General features: G+C 42.3%; 2 protein-coding genes across 4 annotated transcripts in view; one reads left to right on the forward strand and one right to left on the reverse strand.

Moving 5' to 3' along the window:
• loxl1 (lysyl oxidase-like 1) overlaps positions 1-12,507 on the reverse strand; it is a 267,755-nt gene that overhangs the window by 139,015 nt on the left and 116,233 nt on the right. The gene's annotated exons all lie outside the window — the stretch shown is intronic.
• The window catches only part of insyn1 (inhibitory synaptic factor 1), a 51,736-nt gene that overhangs the window by 860 nt on the left and 38,369 nt on the right, over positions 1-12,507 (forward strand). For all 3 annotated transcript variants that reach the window (XM_034102612.2, XM_034102620.2, XM_034102629.2), the window contains exon 2: positions 118-1,737. In XM_034102612.2, coding sequence (XP_033958503.1) covers positions 1,594-1,737 — 144 coding nt within the window. In that variant the 5' untranslated portion in view covers positions 118-1,593. The remainder of the gene's footprint in view (positions 1-117; positions 1,738-12,507) is intronic.

Genomic DNA, 12,507 nt, shown 5'->3' on the forward strand with positions numbered 1-12,507 from the left:
TCTTCACTCTATTGCTTTTCTTATGTCGCTATGACTTCCAGAAAGAGGGAGGAATCAAAAGGATTGAGGGATGAGACATGAGAGAATAAGTGATTGCTTTTCTTCCCGTCTGTCCAGGTGCCATGTGTGATTGGCCAGCGCACCCCGTGGCAGTGGCATCGCCCCGGATTTGGAGAGAAGCTCTTCCCCCCGCTTGTTCTCTGGGGCTCCTCAGGGAAGCTTTCATGGGATTTATCTCTTCCTGCTGGATGGCACTGAGCTCTCTGCCTCTCTGAAAAGAGTCCACAGAGAAAGCATACACTACACGGATAAGAAGTAAAATAATTATCCAATCACAGCACAAGGAGGCAGACCGGGTTCCCTTAGCAACAACTGAAGGAGAGAAGAGAATCCTTTTCTGTTTCTGCACCCTTGGTTTTTGGGCACACCCCTGTGGACTGCTGTGGGTCAGTGTTTTCTGAGAGGACTTGGAGAGCGCTATTGCATAAGACAAGCTGCCACCCGAATTCCAGGGGAAGGCTCTTATTGGAACCGCTTCGTAACTGCGTCTCATGGACACCATGATTTCTTGTTATCCCTCTACAAATTCTCATCACAAGTCACGTTCCGCTGGCTTGGAAATCAATTCATTCTGATCCCACGCCACCTGGAGTAAGCCCTGCTATCGAGGGAGAGTGGACGCTCTGTGAAAAAGACCCAAACCTCCCTTCCTCCCTTTTATGGACGAGAATTGAAGGACAACCAGATTAAGTCATCACCTGCAAAGAGAAATGGATGTGAAGCAAAGTTTATTCTGATGCGAGTTTCTACTGAGAATCTTTAACATTTGTCCTGGAGGGGGAAACGGCACAGAGGAATATCCCCTTTTCCCAAACAGGGTCTGTCCTTCTCTCATAACAGACAGTCGCTGAAGGACTATATTTAGAAGGCAAATCTTGTCCCCGCTGGCCACCAATAATGTAGAACACGATCATTTTGAAAATCGAGCCACTGCTGGGAGTTCTATTTTTCTATCTATGTTGGATAGCTTTCTCTATAAAAAGGGTTAATATGAACCCATTTTCTGCTTTCACTTTTGTATGTTAGCCTGCCAACATGTCACTGTGTTTCACAAGTAAAAAAGCTTTGACAGGACAAGTGGAAGAGGGAAAACGTCTCTTCCCTGTATAGTCAGGCGTTTTAAATAGCGTCTTCTCGGGAACAATTCCAAACGTACAGTACACACACTGACACATGAGATGAGGTGGCTCAACAAGATTATGTAAGAGTTTCGTACGAGCTTCAGCCCATGTGTTTTGCCTGTTTCTTTTCCATGGATTTACAGCGCTTGACTTTTCCCATGCACATTTTCTCTTCGTTTTTGGAAGTGTCTACAAGAGGGCATGGATGTGTGAGCCTGTGCCTGGTGTGCGGGCGAGGCAAGGTGTTTTGGCTGCCCAGGTGCTTTTAAGATGTTGAGGTCTCCCTGCGTGGCCGGGGCCCCTGTTCGGATCAGTAGCACTGAGGCTCCTTGTAGCCAAAGACATGGACCCCGACTCGGCTCCCCCACGCCCTCAGCCTGTTGGCCACTGGCCCCACGTCGCCCTGTAAAGGATGTCCCTCAGCAGAGCTCCGGCCCGGGACACCTCTGAGACCCCGAGCCCGAGAGAACGCATCCGCAGCCACATGAAGATGGTGATCGACCAGCTGGACGGCATTCTCAAAGAGCTCAAGGATGTGGCCAAGGAACTCCGGGAGGTGAGGTTTAAAATTCAGCTTTCACATATCATGCTCCTGGGGGGTGGGGGGAGTTTAGTGTAGAACAGGAGGAGGGAGAGACGGAGGCAGGGAAAGAACGTGGGTGCCAGGTGGGTGTGCTTCTCAAGTAGGCTGCATTTAATTAAGTGTACAATTATTTTTTACCGAGCATGGAGATTTTGATTAAGATTTTAAAGTGATGAGATCTCACTTTTGTTCCCCTTGTTTTGGAACAGGAGGAGGATACTGTAAAACCGCAGCGAGTCTGTCTTCCTTTTCCAATCAAACAAATGCCAATTACAAATGTCCTTTATGTGTTCAGTGGTGTCTTGTGGGAGGTACAGTCAAAGCAGCAAAGCCAGGCTGTAAGGAAACACAGAAAGGCTTGGATAAGATACAAGACTTAGCACCGCAATAGTTATATAACCGTTTTTTAAGGATCAGCTGGATTCCTACTGTATTTTTGCAACTGCCATGGTAACACTGGGAGATGTGTGTGTGTATTAACGGTACACAGTTTGAAAAAAGGATCAGTAAATAAATATACCGTGTGTGAATGTGTGTGAATGTGCTCTCACAAGTAAATCAACTGGACAAACATGTGTGTGATGGCTGATAATCAGGGTACATCTGTTCATGAGCGTGTGCGAGTACAAAATGGCCCTCATCATCTGTTTGGGATCTTCCCCTGCAGTGTCCTCAAAGCTGGGAGCTCTTCCCGCAAAGCTCCTCCAAAGAAAGAGATAATGGCTGAGAGAGAGACAGAGACAAATGAAAGCAGAGCAAACAGTTGTGTCCGACCCATCCCACATCCTCCAAGCTTATCACATGATAATCCTCCCACCTGCTTCTGATCAGGGATGCGGAGGGAGTGTGTGTGTGTTTCTAAACGTGTTGAAAAAGCGAAATGGTGGATGTCAGCGCATGTAATGACCTGAAGGAGGAGGAGGGTTTTGAACAGCCAGGGTGAAGCTGCCATAACTCACTCCATCACCGCACGGGATCCCCGCCACCCCCCACACTCCCAGCTCCGTCCCGCTCACCATGCACTACTTTATGTACTTGTACAGTTGGAGGTGCAAGGGCACAGCTCACAGTGCACCTTCCCCCTGGTGAGCAGGAGAAGCCGGCCTGTCCGCGAGTGATTGATTATTATGGGACAACTGCAAGTGGAATAATGCTGGCTGGAGCTATTTATAAACAAAAACACAGCGTGTGCCTCTGCCAGCTCCAACGCATATTTCCATTCTTATCCCAGATCCCATTAGAGAGGGCTCGGCACAGAGGCTCAAATGTCATTTTGTATTGGGAGAGCACAATCCCACATATTGAAATGGCTAAGGAATCATATTAGCCATAATGCTGGTATCAATATCCTGCAATTAACTGACCTATGAGATTGCAGGGAATCAAATGAAGATGAAGAATCAGTGTAACGCCATCAGATGCATGGAAGCCTAATGTTCCATACAAGCCTTCATTGTTGGCCACATGAAAGGAACAACATAATAGATAACAACTGTCATATAAATAAATGATGAATTGCCGTGTGCATGTTGTGAAATAAACAACTCCGTGAAGGAGCAGTAATGACTGATTATCACCCACAAGGTCTTTGGGGAGCTGGAGATACTGCAGTGCTCCGAGGAGTTAAAGCTGACACTCCAAAGCACGTAGCTGCCCAGAAATTAGGAAACGGGTCTGTTACGATTCTTACTTCACAGTACTGTTTTCACAGCGCAGTGTAATGGTGTCAAAAGCTGTTAAAAAAATCTAATTTCATCATTAGTCAAACTGCCCACATTTAATTAGCTGATTGCTCATTGCTTCAAAGGTTGCGCATTGTATATTGCAATATTCATTTAAAACATTAAGTCCATGTATTCAAATGGGAAGATTTGAAAAGGTTTTCAATCTGTCCTTCACGGGCTTATGCATCAACTGTTAAAGGAATGATAATTCTGCAGATGTCCTTAAGGTGATAAAAGTGCCGGGAATAAACCTTGTATCACTTAATGCTACATTTTTGAGCAAAATATAACAGTTTTTAATTGAATAAATATGTCAAGCCCCAAGGAACATTTTAATAAGGCCCAAGGGCAATCTCACATGCAAAAAGTAGGTGACACAGAAATATTGTTTGAATACATTTTGCAAATTGAGTAGCTTAGAAATCCAAAGAAGGCAAACTAGGGTAGTTTTGCAGATTTCAAAATGAAAATTATCCATCCAAAATGACTTGTTTCTTCAGCACAATGTGGGCTTGGATAAGTGATACTAACAAGCACCAATAAGCAAAGTGATTAAATACTGAACATGATGGTATAAATTAAGAACATTTGGCTGAAAGGAACAAGAACTTCACCAAAGACTTTCCACTCCACTGATTCTAACCCAATGTGGCTGCTTAAAAAGATGGCTGCTAAAAAAAAAGGGGTCATCCATTGGTCCTTCTTTCTTCTCTGCCAAAATTAACGATCCTGACTTTGGATCACCACAACACACTTAGTGCAGTCTAATCAAACCGTGTGGTGAACTTACCATTCCACTTGAATCACCGTCAGGTAAATGGGATTTGTGTTCCTATGTGGCAAATTCAGTCATTTGGACAGTGCAGTGTCTGATTTCATCAAACAGTCATCTTCAGGAAGCCTGAGAAATGAGCAATAATGAATCTTAAATTAAAAAAAAACGATACCAACGAATGGCCATGTAAATCTGTCAGGGTTGTGATTTTTCAGTCAAACCTTCTAAGAGTTTATTATTTGTTTTTCTTCAGTGTTATCCACCCGTCTGGTGTCTAAGCAACTATGTGTTTTATTCATCCAGGTAAATTCCATATAATTCACATAATTACCTAGCATGTACCCATTAACCATGATTAGCTTGTGGTACAATTATATATCATTCCTTCTCCTTGGCAGATGGTGTGTTGGTCACATACATTAGCTGGTCTACTGTGGAATACAATCGAGACATTAGCATCCATGCAATGTGGCTTCCACCCCAAGCTAGCAAAAATAAAAAAACATTAAATATAAGCTGTCTCTACAACAGTGCTTATACTGATCATCTATAAGTAGGGTTGGGTATCGTTTGAATTTCCACGATTCCGATTCCGATTCTACTTTTCGATTCCGGTTCTTAACGGTTCTCGATTCCGATTCTTTGAGGGGCAGGGTAAAAAAATGATACATGCTTCTTCCACCAAAAAAATTACATTTATTCGAGAAACTTTTACACAGGTTAGTTTAAAGTAATATTCACATTAATCAGTCTGTTTATATTCACTGCTATGTAACTTTAACCTGAGAACCACTGAAGCTACAACAGTGCAACACTCCAACTTTTAAAAACAGTTCTTGTTGAGAAAAACAAGCATATCTGCCTTCTCAGGCATAACGGGAAGAAATGTTTGAACATTTTGAAGTAAAATGCTTCAATCTGGTGCACACGCAGAATTACTAGAGACTAGATCTAGGGGGTACAACTCTAAACACCCATATGAAAAAGATCGGTTTACATTTTAATAATTAAATAACAAATAGCCTACATGTAATGCATTTTATTTTTGTTGTTCATTCATATCTTATTTTACTATTTTATTTATGCATATTTTCTTATCTCTCCAGTTTAAAACGATATGTCTGGTTTACTGTCCTATAGTATACATTGGAATGATTTCAAACCTGTTTTATCCGAATAATTATAAAAGAGTGCCTTGGAAATATGTGTTTACATAAATTGTGATCAAAACGTTTGAGACCCACTGAGATAACTTAGACTAAAGTGAACTATCTAAACCCTCAGAGTCCTTTACCTCACTGAGCTGAAGTTATCAGCCTCTCAGTCTGACTGGAGAGGACTCTCCCTCCACATCATGTAGAAACATCTTCTTCCGTAAGAGCAGCTAGCACCAGATGCTAATAACAACAGCGCCGGTTCCAGTGCACCCTCCCTTTCTCCCTCGCTCACGCGCACTTTGGCTGTAAGCTGCGGTTGCCAGATAAGCCAACATCCCCCATTTTCATCAATTGCAGCGCCCATCGTACAGGGCAAATGAAAAGTGTAACCGGGGTGAAAAGGGTGTTACATTTACTTAATTATGAATGTTGTTACATCAAGGCCGAAAATTAGGATGAGCACCAACGGTCAAAACATTTATTTTTTCTCCCAGAGCTGTCAGCGCAGCGCCTCCACAGATCTGGCGCCCTAGGCGAACATTTATAATGCCAGTGCGACGGGCCAGCCCTGGTCTCAGGTTACACTGTAGGAAATGTAGATACAACGCTACATTTCCCGCAGGCATGCAGTAGGCTACGGAGAGCGGCGAGAAACATTTCCTCAGGAATCGAAAGGCGGAACCGAAATTCACATTTCTAAATGATACCGTTGGAATCGAAATGTTGGAACCGGTTCCGAACCGGAACCGGTTCTCGGTACCCAACCCTATCTATAAGAGAGAGAAAGCCGTTTTATTAGAGAGATCATTTTATTTTTGAAATACTGTGATGCTTTCACAGTTGCTTGTCCTTGCTACAGCACCGTCTCGGGCATAGATCTCCTTTACATGTCAAAGAAAAATGGACCACGGACTACACAGTTTTCCATGATAGCTCCCTTCAAAAGCCAATTACAGTCAAATGCAGCCTGTCTTACGTGGGAATCCCATTACAGGCCCCACGACGGGTAAAATGAGGGTAATATACTGATAAACTACTCCATTTGTAATAATAACACCAGCAGTAGCGGCAACTCTAGAAGAAATAATTTATTTAGGTATCATTTCAACCTTGCACTTAGAAGTTTGAGGATAAAAACAAATAAAAGAATTGCACGAAAGACATGCAAAGAACCTCTGAAATGTCTGACGTTGAGCTGTTCCTTCTGGGAGAAAGGGCACGTAAGGAAACGCACAGTTGGAGTGCACTCATGTTGGTTATTAGAGAGATACAGACTTGTAAATTGAAAGAATTTAATGAAGCGTTAAAAAAGAAAATAGAGAGAGACTGGGGAGAAGATGCAGCGGCACTTGGGGGAAGGGGTTTGGCAGTGAGCTACTCGTCTATACACGGAACCAAACGGGGATGATGGACTGTTATTATGTGGATGTAGTTATTATGCAGAATCATACCACGAGCAGACGATGCTGCACGTCTGTGCACGGCTCGAGACAAATGAACACAGGAAGGCAATCAGGACTCAGGAATTAAAGCTCCAAAAGAGAGGAGAGGATATAAGCTGGACAAAGAGCAATTATGAACAGCAGAGTACAGCATGTGCAGGACACTGGCCTCCATCAGTCAGCTGCATGCACGCTGCTCAGTGTAATAACGGAGACTGGCTTACCGTTTAGACTCAGCCTGAAGACAGAGCATGGAGGCAGCAGGAAAGCACTGGCGTCAGGTGAAAACTGCATCCTCCCAAAGTCAGCTTTTTAGGAATAACGTCCTAAACCCTTTATTAATGAGTCTTGCCACCGTGCAGTTTTAGAACTACATAATGGATTTTTTTTAAAGTGTTTCATTAATGTGTTCCATCTACTGAGAATCAGCAGAGAGTAGCATCAGGATTGAGAGCCTTTCAGGTGTTCTTGTTTCAACAGTCAACTTTGTGCATGACAAGCTCAGACTAAATCTGCAGGAACACCTTAAAGTCACAGTAAAGTTGTGTCCATTCAATTTCCATTCATCCTCTTTTGACCAGATACCAGCATGATAGCATTGGCTGGTAAATAAAGGCATTTGGCAAAATAGAAAAGTGTTATGCGAATGATTCGAAGGCTACCATGTGGTGCTCCTTCATGTCTGTCCCATGTTTAAATAATCCATTGTTAAAGCCTGGTGTGGTATCCAACAGCTGGCCTCAGATCAGCCAGCCAACGGTGTCTCTTTCTCTAGACTGAAACCAGTTATGACACATCCACATCGAGGAGGGAACCGCGGTCCCTTATCTGCTGCAGCTGCCGCGCTCAGCACTGAACCAAATCTGTTCCAAAACCCAGAGGGAGACCAAAATCAAAATCAAAAGGGCCGTTTTCTTTTTCTTCGGGGGCCATATCCTCTCCTCACAATGTGTTTCCCCCTGCTGATGCTTCTGCTGAGCAGGGCAGGGAGCAGAAGACTGCCTAGCAAGAATACTTCAACGTTTGAACATGAGACTCCAGGACTAAACACCAAGACTAGGACTTGGGGAGTAGAACAATATAAGGGCCACTGGTAAACAAAGTCTCCATTGAATGAAATAGTTGATCCTATTTCTGGGAAATATTTTCCGGAAGGTTTGAAGGCATTGGAACATTTGATAACTCCCGTTGGGGAAATGGCTTACTGCTGCAGCATGTAGTACAATAGAATATTTTAGAATAATTAACGTGGGCAATTATAGCAAGGATTTAGCAACTGCAACTACAATTACTCTTTATAGCCAACGAATTGGGAAACATATGAGGAATACAAGTTTAATTCACTAAGAACTTCTTCCTGTTGTTGAAGTCATTTCATTGCAAATACAAATCCAGATAAATTCAACAATTAAAAATGACTTGATGTGGCTGAATACCACAACATATTGGCAGGAGATTGTGGCTCCATGTTTGTCCAAATGAATGGCTACAATCAGAAATTACAATCAGTCACAAAGCTGTGTCCGGGTTGATCATTTCCCACAAAGCAACCATTTTGACTTGGCTTCAGAGTACTGTGGGTTTACTGGCCAGTTGACCACAGCCCAGTGGTCTCCATTGACGACTGCCCAGTCTGTTCTCCATCACAGAGTCCATTTACTTCTGATTGAGGCAGGCTTGGCCCAGTATACGACCTGTGAACATGTCCACCAGCTGTCCTAGCAGGCAAACAACGCTCTGTATGCAATAGTGAAAGCTTAACCACTCACACAGGAAAGTACTCTTCAACCTGACATACCTGGGCCAAAGGGTTTCTTCTCATTAAAAACCATTTGGAACAAATGACAAGTACCCGCTTGCCGTGTCTGTCAATGTGTTCTTCCTTGTCAGACCTCTTTTGTGTGTGGAAATTAAATTCCTAAATTAAACATGCCTCCAGCTCAGTTCTCTTTACTCAGGAAAACAACAAGAACAAGGTACCTCAAGCCTTATCTATTCTTTGCTGAACATAAAACACCCTGCCATCTCCACACCTGTGTTTTAGCCTTGAGTTGAGCTCCACATAAAAACATTTGGAATGAATCAGAGGCTCAATTATTCTCAGGACTGATGAAATACTGCTTCGGGATTTGAAGTGAAAATGTCAGATCATGTCCTGGTTGAACTGATTTTAAATGGATTCCGACCTGAGCACGGCATGCTCATGTCTGCGTGTGCAAAACTACCATGGTGACCCCATTGAAGAACTACAATTTGATAACAAAGATGGCCCATGACTTAACAGGTGATAAGGGAGGTGATAAACATATTTTACATTTATTTGATGATTTTACCAAGAATAGCTGGCAAAGGAATCAATTCCAGATTTACATTTCCTAGATGCTCATATGTTACAAAATTGTAATTAAAATATACAGCCCAAAATCAGGTATTTACATTAGAAGCCACTACGGCATACAACGCCCTCGGATTACATTAAACGTAAGCAGTATTAAGGATTGAAAGGAGAGCAGAATCAAAGGAGGAGGGGGGGGGGGGGGGGGGGGTAGCAGTAAAAAAACAGGTTAAGACTTTAGCGGCATCTAACCTTGAGAGCTGTAAAGAGAATGAAAACGGCACCACGCAAAGCATCCCCCTGAGCCTCTTCACCTAGCTCTGCTGTGGGGCTCCAGCTCCTTCAGGATGCAGGCCCAGCATATTGACTAGCCCATCATGCCTGTAAGACCCAGTGGATTAGCTGGCCCTTTGAGCTCGGCCTCCCTATGCGAACTCCGCATACACTGTAATGAGGGCTTTAGGTTATACCTCTGCTGAGGTAAGCACTCCAAAAATTGCACTCATCTTGCTCATTGATTTGTATCAAATAACACGCCTACTGTAGGCGAGTAACGGATAAAGCGGTGACTTAGTTTTACTTTTTCTTTTTTAAACCTTGCATGTTTGTATTTTGTGATTCAGCCACAGACCCTTGTGCATGTCCCCAGGCGAGGAGAGAGCTGAATAGGATGAAAAGGGGAGTTAAAGACAGGAACAAGAAAAACAAAATGTGTCCAAGTGAGATGGAGAGAGAGAAAAGGAGAGAAAGAGATGAAGGGCGGATGGAGATAATGGTTTCTCCTGCTGCACAAAATTGCGACAGACTGGGTGGAACAGCTTAGATCAATTGTTGCAATTGTGCTCGTTCGTGGGCGTGTTTCGGATTGTTTTGGCCTATCTCTGTGCTGTGAATAAAACCAGTAGGCTGTAGTTAATGGTGTGAAAAATGGCATCCATCGAAGTGCACAAGCAGCCTCCGAGAATAGCTACATAATTTCATTGTGTCAAAGCATACTGTACGCAGAGAGACAGCGTGCTCTCTATTAGGACGCATGACTCTCGCTTCCACCTGGTGTGGAACAAATGTTTTAAGTGTACAAATTCAAGTAAGGAATAATGAGAAATACAAATTATTAATGTGAAAATATCTTTTGTTTCTAACTTCATTTCCACTGCCTGTGCAGGGCTCAGGGCAATGTGGGCCACTGCACTCAACAGTGCATCAGCCTAATCCAGCTCCAATCGCTGTGTGAGTGTTATACTGAGGGATCATCAGGCAGCTTTTTTTGTCCTGCCTTTTATTTTTAGCCATAGCCTGTGATGCATCATAAATCAACCCCGTTTCAAATAAGATTGTTCAGTTTTAACCAGCAGGAACAGCTGAACCGAGATAGCACGTTAGCAAGTGTTGTATCCTCTGGCCTTAACAAATGCATACACACATAATGTTGAGCAGATGCGCACAGGTACCTCACAAGTTGGTTCTTGGAATGATGAATATTGTGAAGGTTTCTTATATTTGAAGCATGCTTTTAGTATTTGTTCTTCCATGTTTTGAAGAAGGTTTTTGAACAATATGATGATGTTCGGCTACTTGACTTGTGTTGAAGAAAACTAAAAGGGTAGTAAAACAATGTTTATAGCATTTTGTTAAGAGGAAATGTTACAGTATTCCAACTAAAGGTTCCACTTTTATGTTGTCGAAAAATTATAAGAAATTGCACATTTAGTCTGACTTATAGTTTGACACTTTAAAAAACATTTCAGTTATGATGAGGGAGGAAACATCATTGCAACATTTCAGGGTTTTTTTCGAGAATTTTCAAAAACATTTCGATGAGATTATGTGAGATTATACAGTAGTTTAGATAGTGGTACATAATTACTACGCACATTTCCCCAAGCGCAATTTCATTATGTCCTGAAGAAACAACAACCACCTCACAAACACAGAGGACAAAATAAGGACACGCTGCCATGGAAAACTCAATTTTAAAGTCTGCACATGTTGGCACAACATCAGCTAGGTCGTCCCGTCTTCTCCACTCAGACTTCTTTTATTGATTGCATAGTCCAGACAGCAAAAAATGCTAATACAAATCTTAAAATCGTATTTATAATAAATGTATTAAATGATCTGAAATGCATTGCTACTAAATTGTTGTTACTTTCCAAATGTCAACACCATGTCTTTGGCAATGTGATGGTTATAGTTGTAGTGATGGTAACCAGATGGATACTTGCCTTTTCACAGCTTTTATTTGTTCTAAATCTCTAAATGTGGCTCCTGAAACAATTTGCTAAATTAATTATACAATGTTCAAAATATAGTAAAATGAACTCAAGAATAATCTCATCATTCTTCACTGTTTATTTTACTGGCACAAATCAGAGCAGATGTGATTTTTTTACAGAGGCACACAGTTCCAATTTGCAACAGGTGCTCAGAAAATAATTACTATCAATTTGAGTGGTTAAAAAATGTTGAAGTCTGTTCGGCAACAAAATAAAATGTGATCTTAAAAATTGCTCACGGAAGAAAGCCAATATGTTATCTTAATGTTTTAACACCTAACGTACACATGAGGAAAGGAAAGAAAACATTCTGCTTTATAAAACCTTGTGCACGTGGATGAGCGTCACACCCCGTCCTTGACACATTCAACCATAAATGATCAATGGAGCACAACTTAAAAGGTCCCCTATTATACTGTTTCTCATCAATATATTACAGCTCTCAGATATATACAAAACATGTCTCTGAAGTGTTTGGCTCCAAACACCAAACAGATCCTTGCAGCATTACCCATAATCCCCTCTGTTTCAGCCCTGTTTCCAAAGTGCTGATTCTCTGTCTGTTACTTTAGATGAAAATAAGGAGCCCCTCCCCACGCCCCTCTGAGAGATTTGGTTACAAAGAACACAATGGTGCTCTAGCAGGAGATTCAGGTGATAAGGTGGTGGGGGGGTTACCCTGGTTGGTTATTGGCTAATGGTTACTCAAGCCAAAACATCATTATGACATCATAAAGTGGCCACAATCTGATCAGCTCATTTTCAGACAGGTTTTTATAGAAATGGATCAGGACAAAAAGTGAGAGAATCTTTGTTCCTGAAACTTTCAGAGTCTCTTTCCACAGAGGGGACACATGTTGATGAAGAAGAGACATGAAGAAGAGGGGACACATGTTGATGTAGAAGAGACATGGAGAAGAGGGGACACATGTTGATGTAGAAGAGACATGGAGAAGAGGGGACACATGTTGATGTAGAAGAGACATGAAGAAGAGGGGACACATGTTGATGAAGAAAAGACGTGAAGAAGAGGG

This window comes from Pseudochaenichthys georgianus, chromosome 3 (genome assembly GCF_902827115.2).
Source record: "Pseudochaenichthys georgianus chromosome 3, fPseGeo1.2, whole genome shotgun sequence".
NCBI classification, from domain to species: domain Eukaryota; kingdom Metazoa; phylum Chordata; class Actinopteri; order Perciformes; family Channichthyidae; genus Pseudochaenichthys; species Pseudochaenichthys georgianus.